The sequence below is a fragment of the Camponotus vicinus genome, unplaced genomic scaffold (assembly GCF_025532165.1).
Source record: "Camponotus vicinus isolate PSW18456_S1 unplaced genomic scaffold, iyCamVici1.0 SCAF_1, whole genome shotgun sequence".
In the NCBI taxonomy this organism is placed as follows: domain Eukaryota; kingdom Metazoa; phylum Arthropoda; class Insecta; order Hymenoptera; family Formicidae; genus Camponotus; species Camponotus vicinus.
The window spans coordinates 20,338,805-20,365,602 of record NW_028141945.1 but is presented as its reverse complement, the minus strand read 5'-3'; the positions used below and the strand labels follow the sequence as shown (position 1 = coordinate 20,365,602).

Here is a 26,798-nt window from a genome sequence, read left to right as displayed (position 1 = left end):
CCGCTTATTCGATACAAGACAATAGAATTTATTGGATAACACGAAGAGACCTAATGACATTCAAGATTAATGAAAATAATATCACAAAAATGGCTAGCTTAGATCATTATCTAAATAATCTCTGCATTGACTGGGTAGCAAGAAATCTATATTTTACCTACGATCAAGGGTCAGGCTACTATTGTATTTCAAAGTTCGACTTAACAATGTGGGAAAATGGCATAATTAAATTTGATGAGATTTTTAAAACAAAAATTTTTATCAACTATTTAAATGTATTACCGTCTATGGGGTACGTTTACTACCGTTCACCTGAAAAAATAATTTTCCATTAAAGATTTATGCAAATTTGTAATTTTTCTATAATTTTACGTTTCATAATTAATATCATAAGTAAAAAAAATAATAAGTTATTATATAATTATAACAATTTCGAATTTTTACTACATACAAGTTTCTGTTTTTGTTAAAATAATGCTTTATAATAAGTAAAATAATTATATATTTTTTAGAATTTTATATTCCCTATCACACAATGTGATGAATGGTACATATGATATGATGCAATATGATCTCGATGGAAAAAACGAGCAAATTGTTCAGATAAATGCATCCTTTTGCCTATTTCATTATATGTATTCTTTTCGTGATATGATAATTGATAACATGAATAATGAGGAGCCGTTAATTTACTGGTTAAGTCGAGATCACATAATTGTGACAGACATTAACGTTTTTGTGTGCAATATGATTTTAGACAGGAGATACATAAGTGATAAGATCTTATTCCATTATATGACGATTGACAAAACAAACATTTACATTTTAGAATATAATTCGCGTACTATCGGCGTTTTGAAAAAGAAATACGCAAGTCTCAAGAGCGTAAATGCAGACAAATATTTTGAAGGGATAATAGGCGAAAATAAAAATATGATTGATAAAATTTACGCTTTTGATAAATCTTTACAACCATATCCTCCAATGAGATGTCTGATACCTTACGAAAATGTTTATAATTTTGAGAATGTGACTGCAACGACAAACAGCACCATTGTAAAACTTCCGGAGCCGGTTGTAAAGAGTGGATGCAAAAGATATAATTTACCAACTACTATATATAACATCTCCGTAAGCTGTTTAGACAACAATCTCAACAAGTTTGAAAAATTCAATGTGACGTGCGAGCGATATTACAAGATTCAGAACTTAACCCCATTTACAGAGTACAAGTTGAAGTTTACTTTAAGCAATTTTTACTTTGAATTATCAATAAATCCATTCGATTCGAATGTGATACCAATAAAAATTAAGCTTAATGCACCAGAAAACATAAGTGTTCTAGCTTTGACGCCTACTATAGCAGTAGTTCATTGGATGCCACCCAAGAAAGTGAATCGCGTGGCCGTGATCTACGAAGTGCATTGGAAGTTAATGAACGGAACGCAACAAGAGAGTAAACAATTTTCAATTATCAAAGTGCCGAAACGTATGGAAGACGGCAGATTTTTCACAAAGATTAACTTGTCGCTACCAGTACAAGATTATTTGATATACGTGCGTGTGTATCCAGTTAATTTCAGCGATTTCTACAACGAGAGTTTAAACGAGATCGTTCACATATACTCAGAACCAAACAATATTACTTTGAGTGGGGTCAACATAAATAGCATGGACATTTCATGGATCTCAAACATTAATCTGACAGTCTTTTCTACACTAGAGTACAAAGATGTTGCAACAGAAGAGTGGCAAACAACGAATGATATTAAAATGAATTATAACAAAGAAGTAACATACCATGTCGGAAATTTACAATCGCGAACTTCATATAAGTTTCGCTTGATATTGAGATATCCCGAATATGAGGAAAATTTTACATGGCCGGCTGATGGAAAATTTATTTTTTCAACACTTGGTAAGCAAACGAAGATACCCATAGAGCACAATAAGGTTGCAGATATATCAAAGAATAATTTCATTGAAACATTGCAATATTGTAAATCGATTGCGAAACTCTGCCGAGTCATTGTTATAAGATTGAAATGAAGTTAAGATGTCCGCTTTTTGCAATGAAATATTGTAGCAACATTGTAGTGTAATATATTTGGAAGAATATAATGTCATTGCAACCATTTAATAATATTACGTATAAAACATTTATGTTTTTGATGGATGAATATCTTGGAAACTTTATAATTAAATTAAAAAGCTTAATATAAATAGAAACTTGAAATAAATAGAAGCTTGATATAAATAGAAGCTTGCAATGACTTCATATCTATGATAATATATTGCAAAATTATATTTAAACAATTATATAACATAAAATATTATATTTTGGATACACAATTACTTTAAACTCTTACTTATATGAATCACTTTTTTTATTGGAAATATCGTATATATTCATATAATCAGATACAAATACAAACATTAATTAGAATTAATTATACATTTATTTCTAATTATACTTTTATTTAAAAATTTTAAAAATTTGTTACAATCACATATATATTTGCATAAAAAAAACATAAAAATGCATTAAAAAATAAAATGATAAATATAAAAGTATCTATTCTTAATATAATAAAAAGATATCGTATTCGTACATGAAGTAAAAATATATCATAAAATATATTGTAATATTGATATAAAATGTTATCTATATTTTAATAAAAAAATAGCAATGCTTATCTTTAGCTTAAAATTATATTTACTCGACTGATATCTGTGTCATTAATTCATTTGACTTCTGCAAAAAATTAAAAATCGTCGGACATATATAGAAACATAAAAAAATATATTATTACATTATTTTTATAGATAAATTAAAGAGTGTTACAGTTTTGCAATGCTTCTAAAATATAAATATCGTATTGCTAATATCTAACTGATATTTTGTTAATTTATATTTCTATAATGTTTTCGTAATGTTGCATTGCAATTTGTAATATTGCAACATTGTTGCAAAGTAGTTGTAATATTCTGTGCTGCATAGATATTATAATATTATGTGCTAATTTTCTTAGATATGAATAGGCCTAAAATAAAAAAAAATTAAATATTTATAATAAAGTTATAAGTAAAAATAAATTTTTAAAAACACACACACACGAAGATATTAAAATTATATTTTTGCGTAATATAGATGATATTTCGAATATTCCTGGAATAACAGAGACAAAATATTACCTACTATTGATGTTAAGTTTGATCGTTATAGTTAGTACTATAATCTGCCTCTGCTACTTTTATTGTTGTAAGTAAATTTGATGTAGGTATCGACTTGAATTGTAAATTATACATATATATCTAAAAATTTACTGAAAATAGTAATTTACTTATATAAAAGTAAACGAATAAATTTACTAAAAAACGAAAAATTTTATAATACATATTATTACATAATTAAGTCGAAATTTTATAACAGTGTATCGTCAACACAGAAGTAATAATGAACTTGAAGTAATAATGACTTACAGTCCTACGTTACATTATAATCCGGAATGTACGATAACTAAAATCGCACGTAAACAAATTACATTTACAAAACTTATTGGTAGTGGCTCATTCGGAATGATAAAAATTAATTTTTTCAAGCAATGTTTCAAATTAATTTCTGAATCAACAAAACAGATATGTATTTTCTAATAAAGATATAAATTACATGAACTTTTATAATAGATTATAAGTAATATAAAATTTAGATGAGACAACAAACATGCACTTTATTATATATTTCTCGTTGAATTATTTAATATAAAGTAAAATATAATATTACTTGACATTAAACTATATACATTTTCCAATGAAGTACGCATGTAAATTTGTGTGAAATATTTCGCAGATGTTTCAAGGAAAGGTGAAGAACTTAGAAAGATCGGTAACAGAGATATCCGTTGCAATAAAAACGCTTCAGAAAAATGCTTTTTCCCAGGAGAAAAAGAAATTGTTAAAGGAAGCCGAGCTTATGAATCATTTTCGACACAAACATATATTAAGATTGTTGGGCGTTTGTTTAGATGGGATTTCTCCGTTTCTAGTGTTGGAATTAATGGAAACTAGTGATCTTTTAAAATATTTGAGAGATTGTCGAAATTTGGAAGCGTCAGATTCGCACGCTCTGCGTTTGCAGGATTTGCTCGCCATGTGCGAAGATGTTGCACGAGGTTGTTGCTACTTGGAAGAATTGCGTTTCGTACATAGAGATCTAGCGTGTCGCAATTGTTTAGTATCTTCGAGAAATCGCGAGAATCGTGTCATCAAAATTGGAGATTTCGGACTAGCTAGAGATATCTACAAGGATGATTATTATCGCGTGGTAAATACAATTATTAAAAAAAGTTAATGATTAAAAAATGAATTCTTTTGAAAATACTTTCCATTTTTTTATCATAATAGTATCGCGCATTGTTTCTTCAAGTAACATAGAATACAAATGATTTTTATTTATATATAGCAAGAGATAAATGAACGTTTTTCATTTTGCACATATTGTAAAAATGAACAACTTGTACGAGAAAATTTAATTTTTTTTTAAATCATGTTTTAGAAAGGAGAAGATTTGCTTCCTGTTCGCTGGATGGCACCCGAATCTTTGATGATCAGAATATTTACTTCTCAAAGCGATGTTTGGTCATTTGGGGTATTAATGTGGGAAATTACATCGTTGGGTGAGAAACCTTATATTGCCAAGACTGATAAAGAAGTGATAAATTATGTCCGTGCTGGAGGCCGATGACTCTTAACTGTCCGTCAGCATTGTACCAGTTGATACTACGTTGCTGGAGTACAGCGGATGCTAGACCAAATTTCAAATTTCTTCTGAAAAATATTATAGCATTAAGAAAGAACATAGAAGATGCCTTACTGAGTCCAGTCGATACTATTTAGCCGATATAATTAAATTAATGTTTATCTTCTTTTCCGAACGATTCGATAAATCTTAATGTAGGAAAAATATATAGATGTTGCAAAATATTTTAAATGTCTCTTTTTTTATATAAAATATAAAGAATTCATATGTACTATTATAATATAGTCATTATTTATATATTTTTATTATAATTTTCATATCAGCATAATATTTTTTAAGCTTAATGTGCTTTATATAACTAAATTATAAAATTTAATATAATTACAAAATAGTATTATTATTAATAAGTAGGTTGTGTATGCACACAGTCTTTTAGTTTCTAATCATTTCTAGTCACTATGCATTTCTATTCAATATATTTTCTTCTTCGAGTTCTTAGATTATTATATGGTTTATTGTATTCTTTTATGTTAACATCATAAAGATTATCATCACTTGTCATGCTTATTCCTTCCTATGGAGTTCATCGGAATATTTAAATCACTCAGGTTTAAGATATATTCAAATCACTGTAATTGCCTTTTATCTGTTTTCTCGATTACTGTCTCTTTTTCTTTCATTTTATTCAAAAGTATTAATGTAATTAATATAACATATATATATATATATATATATATATATATATATATATATAATTTTGGTATCTCTCTTAGTCTGATTCTTTCCCTTCGACTTGTCCGGCATGGGTAACCCTACCAGTAACTACGGCCGATTTTCATAATTCACTCTTATATTTAAGATCGTCTTAAGTAAGTTGGAAAATGTTGTACAACTATTTTAATAACTGAACGAAATCTTAAGACGCGATCTAAGAATATGCTTAAAATGATCTTAAATATAAGAATAATCTATATGAATATCGACGTACATTACTACCGGCATAGGTCTCAGGTTCACGAGAGTACGCAAACCTCTTCACCCGGCAAATGCCTCCGTTAAGGTGGAGATACATCGAGGAGGAAAAATTTTTTTTTAATTTTACTTTTATTTTCTTTCAATACATTTTATTTTCTTTTAATACAAAAGTGAATATAAAATATAATTTGAAACTTAATACAAAATAAGTTATTACATGGAATAATTTACTACGCGAAAATGTCCAAAATATACGTATAATATGAAATTTTCTAAAATTTTTATATAGTCCAGACAAGCCTGATTAGCGATGATTAATTACGCGACATTTATCGTTAATAATCGATATGCATTAATAGAATTTAATAAGTTTTATGTAACGTATATAATCATGATCAAAAGAGTCATTAATAAAATTATTGATCATTTCTTCGATTGTAGAAGAAAATATTTGCATTACTGGCGCGTTTTGTGTAGATTATCAAAGAAAATATTCAAAACGCGAAAAAATAAAATGAGCTTCGATGTAAATCAACAATTAAATCGCGATTTAAAATTCGCGAGAAAACGCGACGAATAAATAAATCGATAATATTCAAAATATTCATATTGCGTATAATTTTTATAATATAATAATCGAAGCCATCAGATACGCGGGTGACAAACCGGTAATAAAAAGAGGAGCGATTTTAAAAATGGGGAAAGATTAACATCTTGTTTCTATATCAGATTTCGCAAGATCAATCTGCGAAGAAAAGTTAAGTGATCCATTGAACATCGGGAATTTTACTGTAGGAGGGAACGAATCCCGGATCTTCCGGACTATTCCCAATAGCAATGATTTCAGTAATAAATCAACGACAATTATCGTTAATAATCATCATTATTTTCAATTCACGAAATTGATATTCACGTCAGAAAACATGTTCTTCCATTATTAAGAAATATATTTCTTTATTGAAAATTAAGTGGATATAACAATTTTTTATAGAAATGTGATTACGAACGATTACATTTATAAATAATAAAATCCAATGCATCATTAGAGTTTGTGTTGAATGTGCGAACACATATAATAATTTTTGGGTACCTTTTCGCGCGCGCAAAACGAATCGAACCCGATAACAGCAAGATTTAAAATTTCAATTGGAATAGTTTGCAAAATAAAATAAATCAAATAATTTTAATTAATTAATTCTAGAATAATTCTCTAGATTCTTATTCTTATAACGTTTAAATTAATAATTTTTTTCTTTTAATCAATATCTTACTGATATAGGGGTACCCATTCGATTTGTCTCGAAATTTTTAAGTATTCGTACATTTTATGTAACATTCATATATAATTTCGTATATATAATATATAATATTAATAAAAATTAGAAAAATATTTTGGATACGTTAATTTGCGCATGTATTTTATTATACATACATATATAAAATGGCATATATTTAAAAACTAATGTTCTAAAATGGCGATGGATGTCCAATACCTATAAATAGTTTCTTAAAAGAAACTAAAAACTAACATTAATATTCCCAATACCTAGAAATAATGTTTCAAAAAGGATATTTATATTAATAAAATTATTTATATTAATAAAAGGATAATTATATTAATTAATAAAATATATTCGTTCGTAACCATTTTTCTCAAAGAAGTTAATAAAACCTAATTACAATTTGAAATTACTTGAAAAATAGAAATTTATACACAACGCTATATCTATATTTAATCTACTATTAAATCGTTCTGGCATTAGATAATAATAATACCAATCCTAATAATAATAGAACATTTTTAACGAAAAAAAGAAAAGATTCATTTCTCTCATCTAAATATATGTTATTTTAATTCGACTTTAAAGAAGCATATGGCGTTCGTCGTTGAATTACTACCAAAATCATTGCTTTCGGAAATTGCCAGGAAAACCTGGCATTAGTTCCAATCTTACAATAAAAATCCCCAATTTTCAACAGGGCACCGAACTAGACGTCGCGAATGGATCTCACAAAAACCGATGAGAAATAATTCTCCATGATAAAAATCGTTTCGAAAAAACTGCTCGGCGATACGAGCCACGCAACTTTCATTAACGTTTATTTAACGAAAGAAACAACGATAACTCTTTTATTAAAACGACAATTTCGTCTAAGAACGCGGGAAAAACATGGTGTTTTCGCAACCGTAATTTATTAATTTATTTATAAATATTTTTCGATACGAAATTCGTAAATATACAAACATAACTGAAAAAACAAATTATTAAATTCATAATAATTAACTCGCGATTCTATATAATATCGAAGGTGATCGTTAAATTTTTTGAAGCTAATATTTAATCGTTGACTTTTCACATCAAATCTTCACACTCTTATTCGATATTTCTTTATATTTAATTAACAATATTTAGCAATAATATCTGACGAGAGGGACATAAAATGGGGGACAGCGATAAAATTCTTGTATTAAAACGACAATCTTGTATAAGGACGCGAAAAAAACGAGCACGGTATTTTCGCAATCATAATTTATTAATTTATTTTACGAATATTTAGTTCCGCGCGATATAGAATTCAAAAATATAATAGATAAGTTTAACGGAAAGCATATCATTAAATTTATAATAATTGACTCGCGATTCTGTAACGAAGGGGTTCGTCAAATTTTGTAAAGCTTGTATTTAATCATTAATTTAGCATCGAATTTTTATATTTTATATAAAAATTTTCCAATTTTATTAATGACTCTTTGATATGGAAATACAAACAATTACTCTTTTATGAATATTTCAAAAATATATACTATAGAAATAAATACTTTAATTTAATGAATTACTGTTATATATATATATTAATTACTATTATGTAATCATTAGACGTATACTTTCGATAATTTTTCTTGTAATTTACGTAAGAATTTACAATCGTAAATACAATTTTATTTAATATAATTATAGTCATAATTGTATTGTATTTTACAATTAAAATATCAATATTAGATTATAATTAAAATACAATTATAACTATTTATAATTTACAAATTTATAATGCTATTAATATCAAATAATAATATTCGATTTATTTAAATGTTTAATAACATCAATAATTTGATATTGATAGCATTAACATTTGGTTTTAATGTTTGACTTAATACACATATATTTTTAAGTTTTAAAATAAAATATAACATGTTAAGATATTTCTTAAACGTTAATAATTATGCAATTTCTTTAATATTCCTGAAGATAATTTAAATTTCATTTTTAACACATTTTTATTTTTAAACCATGTTATACTTATTTTTACATTTTTAAAAATAAATTCAACTTAATTAAAATAATTTTAATTTACCTCTAAGATTATTGGAATATTAAAAGAAAGAATGATTGTTACCTAATATAGCCCTAATAACCCTACTATTAAAGAATTCTAATGATCTTAATGGTCCTGACAACCTTAATATTAAAAGAAGAATTCTAATGATCTTACTTAATATAGTCCTAACAACCCTACTTCCTGATTAACTAAAATTATTCGAGATTTGTGAAACCTATTTCTAATCATCACCTAACCTAATCATGTATATATTTTAATCACGTGCCCTAATTACATGCCCTAACCGCGTGCCCTAACCGCGTGCCCTAACCGCGTGCCCTAACCGCGTACTCTAACTGCGTACTCTAACTGCTCTTCAGGCCAGTTGAACCTACCTTTCGTTGATCCTGGCCACTTTCTTTCTCGATCTCTAATCAGAGATCGAAGAAGGAGATAAAAACTCCTTCTTTTGGCGGGATAATTACCGGCAAAAGAGCGTGAAATATTTACGCTCATTTAGTAACGATTGTTCGATTTCACGATCGTTAAATATTGAATATAACTTTATTTTAACTGAAATAAACCCAAATTACTACAAATTTCTATATATTATATTTTATAATAAAATATAAAATTAATGTGTGTATTTATCATATTACAAATTATTTAATTAATTCATCATTTGGCTTTATATTAAAGTAAAGTTTAAAAACAATATCTACAAACAAATTCTACGATGGATGAGCTATGAGGAATTAGAAGATAAGTGCGTATTATAAGAATAAATTAGCATCAAAAATTGATAAAATTGATAAAATTGTTAATGCGTGTTCTTTACTTAATAAATTGGACAAAATTTTTACAAAAAAAATCTTTTCTTGATCTCTTCTTTTTACTCCCGACTGCTGCCAACCTACGGTTGGCAAAAGACGGAGGGAGTATGCGTTTCACCAAGCTCGGATCGATACTCACAGCTTTTCTCGATAACAATAACATAGTTCGGTGCATCTGTTGCACATCAATTTTTTATTAACCAAGGATGGTTTAAAACATATAATTATTATTCTTTATTCTATTAATAAAAAGCGAAAAAACAATATTATTTCGCCGATACGTTCTCTCATTGGCTGCGAGCGGAACTAAGAAGCAAAAATGATTCACCAATAAGATTCGTTCTAAGCATCCGAATAGGGAAATATAGTAATTTGAGTTGGAGACATGTCGAAGTAGCGGGAATAATAATTGACATAACCCTATATGTCAAATTATTATTTTAATTAATATTTTAATATATTTTCGCAATAGATGCAAAGCATAAGTTCGAAAGAACTTATTGAAATTATTTAATTTAATTTAATTAATTTAATTTAATTATTTTATTAATTTATTTAATTTAATCCATTCTAGCTCATCCATTTTAAGGCAACGGATTTATCTACAATCTACAATCTACATTTACATCTACATCTACAATCTCTACGAATCCGTTACCTTAAAGTTAAATAAAAGTTTTTCTCACTCACCGACACTGATGCGCAACAGCGGAGTTGTTGTTATCTAAGCTAGTTGTCTGTAACATACAAATATAAAATTCATTTATAACAATGCTCACAAAATGCAATCAATATTTAAAAAAATTTTGTCGCGCGGAATTTTATATCCGATGTGTAAAATAATAAGCAGATAAACACGTATGGAAAAATTTTATAAATTTTTGAAACTGTTTTTTAAATAGAAAATTTTATGACTTTTATAAAAATCTTTCTCTTTAATTCATTTAAATAATAAGATCGAATTATTGTTCATTTATAACAAGTTAACGATTTATAACAATTAATATACAAATAATAGATATTCACCATCAGGTTGTTCCGCCGATGCAAAATACCTCTCCCAGGCCCCCTCCTCCTCTCATGTTGTTGGCGCGCGATACTTTTAACGGCACTCCCGCACTCGCGAGCGATATTTTTATATCGCTATTTCCGCTATTTTACGCGCGATACTGAACGGTTTCCGCACTATTTCGATGCGATTAAAAATTTTATATTTGATCGCGCGATGTATATACTTAATACGTATATACTTTGGACGGCACTCCCAGTTTCGATACGAGCGAAAATCCCATTTCACTTACGAGAGCTCACGCTTCGAGTCAACAGGTCGGGAATGCAACGATACAACGAGCAAAGATTAAGTCCAAACCGGAAAGAAGACGAAACGATTGACGAAATTAGAGGAAAATGAAGTTCACCAACTCTTTCTCGCGCATAATTATCCTATCTCGTATCGAACCTGGACCCGCTAAGCACGATTTCAGGTGCTCCGCCCGGACATATTATGCCTCTCGCGGTTGCTATATGCTACACCAGGCTGGTAGACGGCAAAAGAAGAGGATACCCACATTTTTTAAATGCTAACATTCAGCAATTTAGAAAATGGGGAGGCAACCCCTTTTATCGAGCGAAAATCGTGCCTAGGGGAATCCACTCGACTCCTCGACAGGGTTAACACACGCAGTGCGTGTGGCTGTAGACGAGCAAAAAGAAGGAACTCATTGACGACCATTCCGAGCAATCGATCGAGTTCTAACCAATTCGGGCCGAATCACTTGACGAAGCACGAAGCACGAGTGTATGTTGCATAGCAACGTGTGCAAACTCGAAACATCCCAGTTAATTGGTATCGGAAGTAGAGACTCGTGACAACAATGAAATTGGGATTTTGAAAACGCGAAAACGCGATAACGCGAGAATGCTACAACGTGAAAACGCGGTGACGAAACGTCGCCGTCCGCGGCACGTTGACGGCACCGACGACGCGAAAGGGTACTTAGCTTCCCCTTCAGGCTCCTTAAGATTTATCCTAAATAGAAAAATTTATGATAAACCTCAAGGCACCATCCAAGTACTAAGCCCTCCCACCCCGACAAGGTGTACCCAATGGGAGGGTTATATTATATATAATTTTATATATATTATAATATAATATATAATTTGTGAAATTTATTTTGCAATATACTCTATAAATTTAAATTCGCAAATATAAACGATAAATAAAAATATAAAAGATAGAAAATCTATGTAAAGCTATGTTCAAAATAATTGATTTTAAAACTAATTATTGCGCGCAATTAATTTTTACTTTTAAATAGATATATTTTAATATTTTAAATTGCCTAATTACAAAATAATTTATATTTCTTAGATATAAACTTTTAAAAATATGATAAATAAAAGTTTCTATTTTTTTACGTATGAAATATTTAAATAAATATATTAATATGAAATATTTTGTAAAATATAACAAGTATCTGAAAACATTAATTAATAAAAAACTTTAAACGCTTTAATTATTTTAAAATAAAACGGAATATTTTTTATATATATGTATTATATATATTAGATTCTCTCTGACAGACTCTCTGACAGTCGTTGTTTATAACATCTTGACAACGCGCGCAGAAACAATCTTCTTCCGTCGACGTAATTCCCGCCGAAAGAATTCAACGGGTAGCGAATAGATCCACGGGGACAGGACGCGGGGACGTAACAATATAATAAATAATGAATGTGATAAATAATTTATATTAATGACTTACATCGTATCTTATTGATCCATCCATTTCCAAAACCTCCTTTTTTCTTTTGCTTTCTTCGCTTTTTCCTCGTGGCACTTCAATCCTCATTGCACTTATTTGAATTCCTCATTGCCCTTACACTCATTTACGAAAAGTTCCTCGTTGCACTTGCAATTGTGTTTAGAAAAAGAATTTGATAATATATGAAACGTCTCACATCACTACTTCACTGTTCAAGAGCCACTGCGCGAATGATCGTAAGTCAGAAACATTACCGCGGTATTGTTTATATCGCCAAGGTCGACTATGAAAGGAAAGAATTTGAAAATATATGAAACGTCTCACACCACTACTTTACTGCTCAAGGTTACTGTGCGAATGACCGTAAGTCAAAAACATTACCATAGTACTGTTTATATCGCCAAGGTCGACTTATACTTATAATTTATTGTTGAAATATTCTATGAGTGACTGTCGATTAAAAAAATTTAAAGCATTGGTCGAAATTTATTTAATTCCAATAAGTATCGTTAGTAAATTGTTATAATAAGCATCAATAATTGAAAGATCATAACAAAATTAATTCTTTTATCCGCTTTTATATATCCCCTGTTTCAATTTCTATTCACAGTAATTAATGATTGCGATTCGATAAAGATATATCGTTGCGATACAGTTTCATGTCCTTTATCTCATAAGTTAATTAATTTATAATTATTAATAATTATTTCAAATTATGTTTCGATACTAATTTCAATCGTATTTAGAAAAAATATTCGACAATATGCGAAGCGTTTCGAACCATTACTTTATTGCTCGAGTGTCACCGTGCGAATGATAATGAAGCCGTAACATATAAACAATATCGCGCTATTGTTTATATTGCCAAAGTCGAACACCGTGTTATTGATAATTCATTGCCAAAATATTTTACGTACTGTAACATATACGTATATATGAAAATATTAAAAAAAAAAAAAAAATTGTAGAAGTTTTCCAATTTATAGATTAATTAAACGATTATTTATTATACAATTAATTAACATACAAAGCATTCCGCATCATTATTTTAGATATTTTCTTTAGAGAATATAAAACTGCGCCACAAAATATCGCAAAATATCGCAATATAAATAAATTTAAACTACTCCTAAATACAGAATAATACTCTGCGCCCCCAGATATCGCAAAATATCGCAAAATATCGCAATATAAATAAACCTAAACTACCCCTAGATAATTAATATTACACTGCGTCCACAAATATCGCAAAATATCGCAATGTAAATAAACCTAAACTACTCCTAGATACAGAATAATACTCTGCGCCCCAAGATATCGCAAAATATCGTAAAATATCGCATTGTAATTAAATCTATACTACCCGTAGATAATTAATATTACACTGCGCCCACAGATATCGGAAAATATCTAAACTTTACTGCTCGAACATCATCGAGCAAATGATAGCAATACCATAACATACAAACAATAGCACGCTATTGTTTACGTCGTCAAAGTCGAACATAATATTATTGATAATTCGTTCCTGATATTTTATATAATATAAGATATACACGAGCGGAATATTAAATTATAGAAGTATTTTAATTTATTGATTAAAATTGATTATCTATTAAACAATTCATCACGGAGCTAATTATTTGAATTTATTCGATTGTTTTACCGCGCTTTTCCGAAGTCAAATTCTATAATATTTAATTTTGCATTTTAAAAGACTCATTGACGACCATTCCGAGCAATCGATCGAGTTCTAACCGATTCGGCCCGAATCACTTGATGAAGTAGAGCGTGATCATCACTAAGCCGACTTGAGCACGAAGCTCTAAACCGCGCGCCCATGCACGTTCCGTACTGGACATACGTTCTGCGCGGCCTATTGTTTAATTAACAAGGATTGCCGATTAAGAAAATTTAAAACATTGGTCAAAATATATTTAATTATAATATTTTTTTAAAGAAATATTATTATAATAAGCATCAATGATCGAAAGATCATAACATAATTAATTCTCTTATCCTCTTGTATGTATCGCCTGTTTCAATTTTTATTCGCAGTAATGAATGATTTTGCGATTTGATAAAGATTTATCGTTGCGGAACAGTTTCATGTCGTTTATCAAAAGTTAATTAATTTTTAATTATTAATAATTATAGCAAATTATGTTTCGATACTAATCGTAATCATGTTTAAATTACAATATACGAGGCGTTTCGTACCACTACTTTATCACTCGAGTGTCACCGTGCGAATGATGACAAAGCCCTAACATAGCGCGCTACTGTTTAGATTTTATATTGCCAAAGTCGAACATTGTATTATCGATAATTCGTTGCTGAAATATTTTATATATTATAAAATATACACTAACGCGGAATATTAAATTATAGAAGTATTTTAATTTATTGATTAAAATTGATTATTTATTAAATGATTCATCATGGAGTTTTATGCATAAAATATCTAAATAATATATTATTGTGAAGCAGTTTATAAAATATTACTATCTGTATAAAAGTATTAATTAATACGAGAACTTTTTATAGATATTTTAAGTATATTAAAATAAAATCCAGAATATTTTATATGTTATACTAATATAATTTAAAAATTTAAATAATTTAGATAATTTAGAATGAGGGAGAGAGGGAGAGAGAGATTCGTAATATAAATAAATGAAATGAATTATTGAATCAATAAAATAAATAATTGCAGACCCGAGATAACATCACATAAACAGAATCATTAAAATTGAAATTGAAATAGGCGATCTCGGCATCACAGCACATGAAGTAATTATTGACGACAGCTGTGTTTCATAAAATGTTTCGCCGTCTTTTGATGACAACAATTGATGGTAGTTAAAGAATTAACTATCCATTGATTTTAATACTCTGTTGTTGCAATACAGCGAAAATTAGATCAAACTTCAAATTTTTTCTCGAAAATATTATATTTCTAAGAAGTGACATTGAAAAGATGATTTATTGAATCCAGTAGATATTATCAAGCTGATATAAATAAATTAATTATTGAGAGGAATAAATTGTAAACAGATATTAATATTGGAATGTTTGTTCTTTACGATATTTCATTAAACATTCGACATGCATATTTTTGCATCTTATATAAGATTTGCGCTTTAATGTATTAACTAGTATCAACTATTCTGTAAATTCATAAATATTAACACATACAATTGTAATTTTCTTTCAAGTCTTTTACATTATGTTTTGGAGCTTTTTTCTATTTCAAATTATATATATAAATTTTTACGTACTTATATTATTTTTAAAGAGAATAAGTTTTTATAAATAAGAATAAGTTTTTATAAATTTATAAATATTTGAAAATATATATATTATTGTGCATTAATTTAAAGTAAACATTATATAAACAGTTGTTTAAATTATTAAAAATATTCTTATGCAGAATGTCTCTTTAATAATACAAAAACATTTTTGGAAATAAAAATGTTATATATCATTTTATATATGAATGGACTGAATGAGTCACAAGAGGAGACCGGTTAATATCACATAATTATTTTCAATATTATTTAACAAAATGTGATTAACGTGTTTGTTCCAATCTTTTAGAAATAAAGCAATTGATTTTATAGCGAGAAAAAGAGAAAATTTAGTTTTATGCAATAATGTACACTAGTGCATATTATAAAGGTTGTCATATATAAAATTACAGTAGTATAATTTAAATAATAAAGAAATTAATACTATATAAGTTGTTATAATATATTATATTATATTAATTATAAAGTTATATAAGTTATTATATAAGATTATTCAGTACAAATAACGATAATAGCTCGTAGAATTAATTATTTTATTTACTTTAGTTATTTACGTGCTATTGTACATTTATTGTATACTTATTTATATTAGTGTAAAAACGCTGCCGTGTTACGTATCGCTTGATTCAAAATGCATTATGTGAATGTACAGAAAACGTGTAAATCACTTTTTTTAAGTCCATTATTACTTTTCTTATAATCAGAATACTTTTTTATATAATAAATGTTTTTCTTATGCCAAAGAGAAGATACTCAGAAATAAATTAATATAAAAAGTTTAATATATAAAATTCAAATTAAACAATTATATATACATATAATTATTTTTATTTATAGAAGTATTTTTGTTTTATACATATACCTTTTTGTCAAACAATTTTTAAAGATTTTAATTCCTTTTGGAATAACGCCAAGTATTTCCGTAGAGAAAAATAAATTACAACGGAATGCAGCTAATAAGACGTCATGACCAGAATCCGGATCTTGGTGTCGTTTTCCCCACTCCAAGTGCATGCTAGCGGCTGAACGCCACGGAAAGCAGTACCGTCTATGCCGGTCTAGTGATGGTGTAGCAAAGAGGGCAAAAAAAATATATATATATATTAACATAGAATATATGTTTATTTAATATTATACATAATATATAAAATAATATAAAAAATTATATATATATATATATATATATATATATATATATATATATATAATATAAAGTATAAAATAATATAATAAATTATTATATTTTCTTTTTCTACGCGACGGTGCTCTCTTTGCTACCATCACTAGACCGGCATAGACCGTACTGCTTTTTGCGACGCTCGGCCGCTAGCATGCACTTGGAGAGAGGAAAACGGCATCAAGATCCGGTCTCTGAGTCATGGCAATACATGATCAGATTGATTATTTGAAGTCAGTTACTATTGTGATCGCTAGCCAAAACACGCTACCGCGTTACTTATCGTTTGATTCAAACTGCATTATATGAATATCACAAAAAGTTATGTACAAAGAGTGGATTTATATACCGATTTTTACTCACCAATAATGGATTTTGAAAAGCATACGTAGTAGCACAATTGTAGTAACACAATCGTACGAACTAATTGTCATAATTACATATTTGATAAAAGATATAGCAAATATTGAAGTGAATTCGATTACACGCTGCGTGAGCTTGAATATAGCTGAAAATGTTACAATATCTATAATTCTATAACTTCTTTAATAGTTTGTAATTTGATTGTGGTTATTCTTTTATGGATTGCTTTTCTATTATAATATTAATGAAAAAGGAAAGCTGATAATAATTATATTCCTGTATTCGCGATACAATCCAATGAATATATACCATTTTGCATTGTCATTTGTTCTCCTAAAAAAAGAAATAGAAATTATTTACTTACTAAGAATTCTCTAATTTAATCTTAAGATATATATTGTGATCGTGAACATAAAAAGAAATCTAAAAACATAACATTAGAAGATAATAACTTGCGATTCGTTAAAACTGAGTTTTAAGGAATTTATCGAAAATATATGTATATATGTGAATCAATATCAATTCGATTGACATCAGATCAGAACTAGTAAAGTGAGAAAAACAATTAATTGAGGATTGAATGGAAATCGATTGAGTTTCCGAAACGTTTACGAAAAATGCAAATTATGTTTGGAACAATTTTATATGTATTATTGAAAAGTTTAGTACTCACAAAGGCAACTATCACGTTTATGCCGACAGATTATACCACTTCAAACAATCCCCAGAAAGAAAGTGTTCCCATGTGTCCGGATTTAAATTTCACGCAGGTAAGAGATATTTTTCGCTTGATTAAGAAACAATTGAATGTTATTGCAGTTAGTAGTGTAATTAAAAATGAATGATAGTAAATTATATATTCTATCTATATAATAAGATAAGATAAAATAAAACAATTCAATATAAAAGTAAAAAGTATGTACGATGTTGTAGAAAAAAGATGGATAATGTTTCGAAATTTTGTTTACAAAAATGGATGTTATATAGTATATTAAATTTAATTAAAACGGTATTTTAAAATTTGACTGTATTATTTTGTAAAGAAAGAATATTTTTAACATTTTTATTTTCGAAGTACAAACATTATTAAAACTTTAATGATATCGAGCAAATTTTTGAAAAGAATTTTGAGTTACAGTAAAATTGGAGAAGAGTTAACTAACCTATCATGAAAGAATCAAATTGTTATGCAAAATTATTTCAATTGCAAAGAGCTACACTTTCAGCTTACACTTATATTATTTGCTACAAGTAGCTGTTATAAATCCTTATTGACTTTTATTAACCTATTGCATGACTTCCCTTTTGAAATATGAATCTTGATATACAAGCTTGATATACAGGATATTTTAAAAAAGAATAAAAAATTGATTTAGCAAAAATAAAATTACATTGTATTTAACATATTATCAATTAGGAATAGTATATATATCAAACCGATATTATTAATTAAACAAATGGTAATTTGTAATGGTTTAATTTTATAATTTATATAATCTTAGCACACATTAAAAGCACCAAAAACAATTGCGTTTCTATCTCAATGATACTCACTTAATTCTTTTCGTACGTTATACTTTATTTAAGGATATTTCAATGTTCGAAAAAAGTGATCATCGAAATTTGAAATCTGATCGGAGTTATTCTGATAGTATGACTGTGAGAAATAAGCGAGAAGTCGATGTGGTTCCACTTGCAAGTAATTCTCTGATCCCAAAATCTATCGGTAAGTTGCAAAAAAATGCACAAAACATCAATGAAAAAATCTACGACGGAAAATTATAAATATAATTTAAATATATATACGATTTAAATTCAAGAGAGAGTGAAATCACACAAATCTAAAAATACTTTCTAGTGGGAAGAATATAAGTTCTATATTCTGTTGAAAAAAGAAATAGAAAAATATAATATGAATATAACATTGTATGTAAAAATTGTCATGATTTAAGGTAAAGTCAATTTTATTAATTTGCTACTTGGTTTTAAAGCAATCGCAAATATCATACTTCTAATTTCTTAAACTATAGGAATTTTTCGAAAAGTACTTGTCATTTTATTAAAAGTTATTTATTCGTTTTTGCTATGTATTAACAATTACATTTCTAAGTCTTAAATGACGCAAAAATTTTTTATATTATTTTATTTTTTAAAGATCAATACTGTGCCAATTTTCATATTTTGTAATTTAGATTTATGTTTCCTCTTTTCCTTATTTTCACATTAAATTATTCTTTCTGATTTACTGAGATATCCACATAATTATTAATATGATTATGTTAATATGTACAATCTTCTCTAGAAAGCAATTTGAACAAGCCAACATTTCTCAGAGCATTTGTACAATTCGACAGTCAATTCACAGAAAAAGTAAACGACATTTTTGTGACATTGAGGTAAAGAATCTAAATTCTCAGTTTGTATTCTTTCATTTTTGTCTCTTTTCTTAAATTCAACGACATAAATATATCAAAATGTTAATTCTATTATAATTTTACTAAATATAAAAAGACTGAAATGTTATTCTTTTATAGATGGAACCAACCTAACTTTACCGATGAAATAATACAAGGGTATACAGTGCAATGTTTTTTCATCGAGGACTTAAAAGAGATTCAAATCTGCGAGGATAAAAATATCACAACTACAAAATTGGAGCACACGGTTCACAATCTAACATCTAACACGACATATTATTTTCGAGTACGTGCGCATACTAAAATTATTGCTGGTCCTTACACGGATTTAATCAATGTGTCGACTACACATGAAAATTCAATACCTAAATTATTACTCACAACGGGTCGAAGTATCCAAATATGGGACATGGATTTAAACATTACTAATTTCGTAATTTCAGGGTACGTATAAAAAAAATAGTTATAATTATCATAAATTATTTTTAACACTAACTATAAAGTTAAAGTTATTATTATTATGCACAAGTTTATTATTATCAACATTATAGCAGTAATAACTATAAAATTAGAAATTTCAACTATAATTTTTTTACTATACAATTAAAGTTGACTCCTTTTTTTCAGATTTGTAATAATGGATGTCGTTTATTCGATACAAGAACATAGAATTTATTGGAGTGTCGGAAAAGACCTAATGACACTGAAGATTAATGAAAATAAAATCACTAAAATAGCTAGCTTTGATAAATATCTATATGATTGCTGCCTTGACTGGGTTGCAAGAAATCTATATATAACCTATCGAGACTTTGACAACTCTTACATTGGAAAGTTCGACTTAACAATGTGGGAAAATGGCATAATTAAATTTGATGAGATTTTCAAAGAAAGAGTTAATGGAGTTCATTTACATGTATCACCGTCTATGGGGTACGTTTACCACCGTTCACCTGAAAAAATAATTTTCCATTAAAGATTTAAGCAAATTTGTAACTTTTCTGTAATTTTACGTGGTTTTATAATTAAGATCATAAGTAAAAAAAAAGTGTTATTATATAATTATAGGAATTTCGAATTTTCACTACATATAAGTTTCTGTTTTTGTTAAAATAATGTTTTGTAATGAGTAAAATAATTATATATTTTTTAGAATTTTATATCGCACATTATACAATCGGAAGAACCGAGAATATGATATGATGAAATATCATCTCGATGGAAAAAACGAGCAAATTGTTCAGATAAATGCATCCTTTTGCCTATTTCATTATATGTATTCTTTTCGTGATATGATAATTGATAACATGAATAATGAGGAGCCGTTAATTTACTGGTTAAGTCGAGATCACATAATTGTGACAGACATTAACGTTTCTGTGTGCAATATGATTTTAGACAGGAGATACATAAGTGATAAGATCCTATTCCATTATATGACGATTGACAAAACAAACATTTACATTTTAGAACATAATTCGCGTACTATCGGCGTTTTGAAAAAGAAATACGCAAGTCTCAAGAGCGTAAATGCAGACAAATATTTTGAAGAGATAATAGGCGAAAATAAAAATATGATTGATAAAATTTACGCTTTTGATAAATCCTTACAACCATATCCTCCAATGAGATGTCTGATACCTTACGAAAAAGTTTATAATTTTGAGAATGTGACTGCAACGACAAACAGCATCATTGTAAAACTTCCGGAGCCGGTTGTAAAGAGTGGATGCAAAAGATATAATTTACCAACTACTATATATAACATCTCCGTAAGCTGTTTAAACAACAATCTCAACAAGTTTGAAAAATTCAATGTGACGTGCGAGCGATATTACAAGATTCAGAACTTAACCCCATTTACAGAGTACAAGTTGAAGTTTACTTTAAGCAATTTTTACTTTGACCAATTATCAATAAATCCATTCGATTCGAATGTGATACCAATAAAAACTAAGCTTAATGCACCAGAAAACATAAGTGTTCTAGCTTTGACGCCTACTATAGCAGTAGTTCATTGGATGCCACCCAAGAAAGTGAATCGCGTGGCCGTGATCTACGAAGTGCATTGGAAGTTAATGAACGGAACGCAACAAGAGAGTAAACAATTTTCAATTATCAAAGTGCCGAAACGTATGGAAGACGGCAGATTTTTCACAAAGATTAACTTGTCGCTACCAGTACAAGATTATTTGATATACGTGCGTGTGTATCCAGTTAATTTCAGCGATTTCTACAACGAGAGTTTAAACGAGATCGTTCACATATACTCAGAACCAAACAATATTACTTTGAGTGGGGTCAACATAAATAGCATGGACATTTCATGGATCTCAAACATTAATCTGACAGTCTTTTCTACACTAGAGTACAAAGATGTTGCAACAGAAGAGTGGCAAACAACGAATGATATTAAAATGAATTATAACAAAGAAGTAACATACCATGTCGGAAATTTACAATCGCGAACTTCATATAAGTTTCGCTTGATATTGAGATATCCCGAATATGAGGAAAATTTTACATGGCCGGCTGATGGAAAATTTATTTTTTCAACACTTGGTAAGCAAACGAAAATACCCATAGAGCACAATAAGGTTGCAGATATATCAAAGAATAATTTCATTGAAACATTGCAATATTGTAAATCGATTGCGAAACTCTGCTGAGTCATTGTTATAAGATTGTGATGAAATTAAGATGTTCGCTTTTTGCAATGAAATATTATAGCAATATTACAGTGTAATATGTTGGAAAGAATGCAATGTTATTGCAATCATTTAATATTATTACGTATAAAATATTTTTGATTTTGATGAATAAATATCTTCGAAACATATAATTAAATTAAAAAGCTTGATATAAATAGAAGTTTCCAATATCTAAGATAATCATATCTAAGATAATACATTGCAAAATTATATTTAAACATAATCATATAAGATAAAATATTATATTTTTATACAAATTACTTTAGTCTTACTTACGAATCACTTTTTTTTATTTTAAATGTTCTATATACTCTTATAATGGGTACTTTATACACATATGAATATTAGTTATAGAATTAATTAAACATCACTAATTATATTTTTATTTAAAAATTTTAAAAATCCGTTATAATTATATATATTTGAATGTGAAAAATACATAAAAATGCATAGAAAAATACAATAATAGATGTAATAGTACCTATTCTTAATATAATAAAAAGATATATTATCTTTGAAGATTAATATCATTTTCGTACATGAAGTGAAAATATGTCTAAAATATATTGTAACATTGATATAAAATGTTATCTATATTTTAATAAAAAAATAGCAATGCTTATCTTTAGCTTAAAATTATATTTACTGATATCTGTGTCATTAATTCATTTGACTTCTGCAAAAAATTAAAAATCGTCGGACATATATGGAAACATAAAAAAATATATTAGTACATTATTTTTATAGATAAATTAAAGAGTGTTACAGTTTTGCAATGCTTCTGAAATATAAATATCGTATTGCTAATATCTAACTGATATTTTGTTAATTTATATTTCTACAATGTTTTCGTAATGTTGCATTGCAATTTGTGATATTGCAACATTGTTGCAAAGTAGTTGTAATATTCTGTGCTGCATAGATATTATAATATTATGTGCTGATTTTTTTAGATATGAATAGGCCTAAAATTTAAAAAAATTAAATATTTATAATAAAGTTATAAGTAAAAATAAATTTTTAAAAACACACACATACACGAAGATATTAAAATTATATTTTTGCGTAATATAGGTGATATTTCGAATATTCCTGGAATAACAGAGACAAAATATTACCTACTATTGATGTTAAGTTTGATCGTTATAGTTAGTACTATAATCTGCCTCTGCTACTTTTATTGTTGTAAGTATATTTGATGTAGGTATCGACTTTTGAATTGTAGATTATACATATATATCTAAAAATTTACTGAAAATAGTAATTTACTTATATAAAAGTAAACGAATAAATTTATTAAAAGACGAAAAATTTTATAATACATATTATTACATAATTAAGTCGAAATTTTATAACAGTGTATCGTCAACGCAGAAGTAATAATGAACAATTTTTGTCTTCAACAATGACCGATATAGAATTGGAGATTCTACATGAAGTACCTTGCCAATACACCCCATTCAATACGATTTACAGTCCTATGTTACATTATAATCCGGATGAATGTGCGATAACTAAAATCGCACGTAAACAAATTACATTTACAAAACTTATTGGTAGCGGCGCATTCGGAATGGTAAAAATTAATTTTTTCAAGCAATGTTTCAAATTAATTTCTGAATCAACAAAACAGATATGTATTTTCTAATAAAGATATAAATTACATAAATTTTTATAATAGATTATAAGTAATATAAAATTTAGATGAGACAACAAACATGCACTTTATTATATACTTTTCGTTGAATTATTTAATATAAAGTAAAATATAATATTATTTGACATTACTCTATACATTTAATATAAAGTAAAATATACATTTAATATAATATTACTTGACATTACACTATACAATTTCTAATAAAGTACGCATGTAAATTTGTGTGAAATATTTCGCAGGTGTTTCAAGGAAAGATGAAGAACTTAGAAAAATCGGGCACAGAGATATCCATTGCAATAAAAACGCTTCGGAAAGATGCTTCTTCCCATGAGAAAAAGAAATTGTTAAAGGAAGCCAAGCTTATGAATAATTTTCGACACAAACATATATTAAGATTGTTGGCCGTTTGTTTAGATGGGGATTCTCCTTTACTAGTGTTGGAATTGATGGAAACTGGTGATCTGTTAAAATATTTGAGAGATTGTCGAAATTTGGAAGCGTCAGATTCGTCTGCTTTGCGTTTGCAGGATTTGCTCGCCATGTGCGAAGATGTTGCGCGAGGTTGTTGCTACTTGGAAGAGTTGCGTTTCGTACATAGAGATCTAGCATGTCGCAATTGTTTAGTATCTTCGAGAAATCGCGAGAATCGTATCATCAAAATTGGAGATTTTGGACTATCTAGAGATATCTACAAAAATGATTATTATCGCGTGGTAAATACAATTATGAAAAAAATTTAATGACTAAAAAATTAATTCTTTCGAAAATACTTTCAATTTTTTTATCATAATAGTATCGTGCATTGTTTCTTTAAGTAATATAGAATATAAATAGTTTTTATTTATATAAACAAGAGATAAAAATGAACGTTTTTTCATTTTACACATTTTCTAAAAATGAACAACTTGAATCAGAAAATTAAATTTTTGTTTAAATCATGTTTTAGAAAGGAGAACGTTGGTTTCCTATTCGCTGGATGGCACCCGAATCTTTGATGATTGAAATATTTACTTCTCAAAGCGATGTTTGGTCATTTGGGGTATTAATATGGGAAATTACATCGTTGGGTGAGAAACCTTATATTGCCAAGACTGATAAAGAAGTGATAAATTATGTACGTGATGGAGGCAGGTTACCGATGACTCTTAACTGTCTGTCACCATTGTACCAGTTGATGTTACGTTGCTGGAGTACAGCGGATGCTAGACCAAATTTCGAATTTTGTCTGAAAAATATTATAGCATTAAGAGAGAACATGGAAGATGCCTTATTGAGTCCAGTCGATATTATTTAGCCGATATAATTACATTAATGTTTATCTTATTTTCCAAACGATTCAATAAATCTTAATGTAGAAAAAATATTTCTAGAATATTTCTAAATTGATTCTGTTATTTTTAGGTTTAATCTTAATATTAGATTTATCAATGAAAATAAAAGAAATTTTTTAATCTTACCGTCCATAAAATTTTGATTATTAAAAAATATCACATCCGTTTTCATAATTGTAAACAACGTAATATATTGATATATCTAATTTGTGTTTTTGAGTAATGAAAGCGAAACCTAATAATTGCGATTATATATATATATATATATATATTGCGACGTCTTTTTATTTTTAATTTTTCGATCCTCCTCGGGTGTTGGAGAGGAGGATGTTAATGGGGAGCGAAAACGCCGTCAAAAAAAAAGACACAAGGTGGATAGAGATACTCGCGCTCGGAGAAACTCAGATGGAGGGTGTTCTCGCGCGAGCCGCGGCGAAGCGAAGGCCGTCTCGAGATCTCGAAGTTGGGCGCCAGATACGGTCTTCCACGTATCAGTTCGCAAAATCGTCAGAATAACGCGAAGAACGTTAGCCTGTTTCGCCACGGGCCGACTAGCTCACCTAACGGTAGAGGGGCAGGGTCCGTTGAAAAGGATCCAGAATTATTTTATGCGAGGCGGTCGGTGATTACGAAAATTGACGAACACAACGGGATTTAACGCTCACGACAAACGAACACTCAAATAAGTTACGCGAATTTAATAGAAAAGAGAATGTAACAAATTTATTTAGAAATATAATAGAAAAGAATATAAAGGGAAAGAAATAACAAGTTCTAGAAAGAAATAGTAATAATGACATAAATTAGCGAGACTGAATTAACGAAATATAACTGAGTTTAAAATAAATGCGAAAATTTGAAATAACGTACAACAGATCGACAGCGGTGATAACAATAGCAATACGAAATCGAGATCATAAGACAGCGGAGATATTTATCGTCCTTCAGGCCCGTTTTTATGGCCGGACTTTGCGAAACCGAACGGCGTTTCGAGAGCGTAACGGAAATTTCGACAATCTCCTCGAGGACGCATTTAACAGATCTATTCCCTTTGTTACTCGCTCTTATAATCGACAGCACTATGTTTGAAATGAGGCTTAATAATTGAGCGATAGTAATCCAGCGATTTGCGAAGACGAAAAATCTCGCTTGCTACGAGCAAGATCGATTCACTCGGA

At 28.3% G+C, this 26,798-nt stretch overlaps 1 protein-coding gene and 1 pseudogene across 6 annotated transcripts; both read left to right on the top strand.

The window, feature by feature from the left end:
* Window positions 1-53: 53 nt before the first annotated feature.
* Window positions 54-25,745, top strand: LOC145959416 (proto-oncogene tyrosine-protein kinase ROS-like). Of its 5 annotated transcripts, none has more exons than XM_083078263.1 (11): window positions 17,360-17,554; window positions 18,204-18,271; window positions 19,089-19,227; window positions 19,804-19,897; window positions 20,036-20,362; window positions 20,546-20,851; window positions 21,072-22,480; window positions 23,704-23,814; window positions 23,988-24,205; window positions 24,529-25,002; window positions 25,236-25,745. In XM_083078263.1, the coding sequence occupies exons 2-11, from the start codon at window positions 18,245-18,247 to the stop codon at window positions 25,581-25,583; spliced, it is 3,453 nt and encodes a 1,150-aa protein (XP_082934389.1). In that variant the 5' UTR covers window positions 17,360-17,554; window positions 18,204-18,244; the 3' UTR covers window positions 25,584-25,745. The 5 variants fall into 5 exon arrangements, with proteins under 5 accessions (XP_082934390.1, XP_082934389.1, XP_082934387.1 ...); XM_083078262.1 differs by having other exon boundaries at window positions 17,377-17,459; XM_083078261.1 differs by having other exon boundaries at window positions 17,360-18,271.
* On the top strand, window positions 748-4,972 carry LOC145959417 (proto-oncogene tyrosine-protein kinase ROS-like; annotated as a pseudogene). The gene is made up of 3 exons (XR_014435029.1): window positions 748-1,918; window positions 3,851-4,324; window positions 4,556-4,972. The product of XR_014435029.1 is annotated as a proto-oncogene tyrosine-protein kinase ROS-like (transcript).
* Window positions 25,746-26,798: the final 1,053 nt, after the last annotated feature.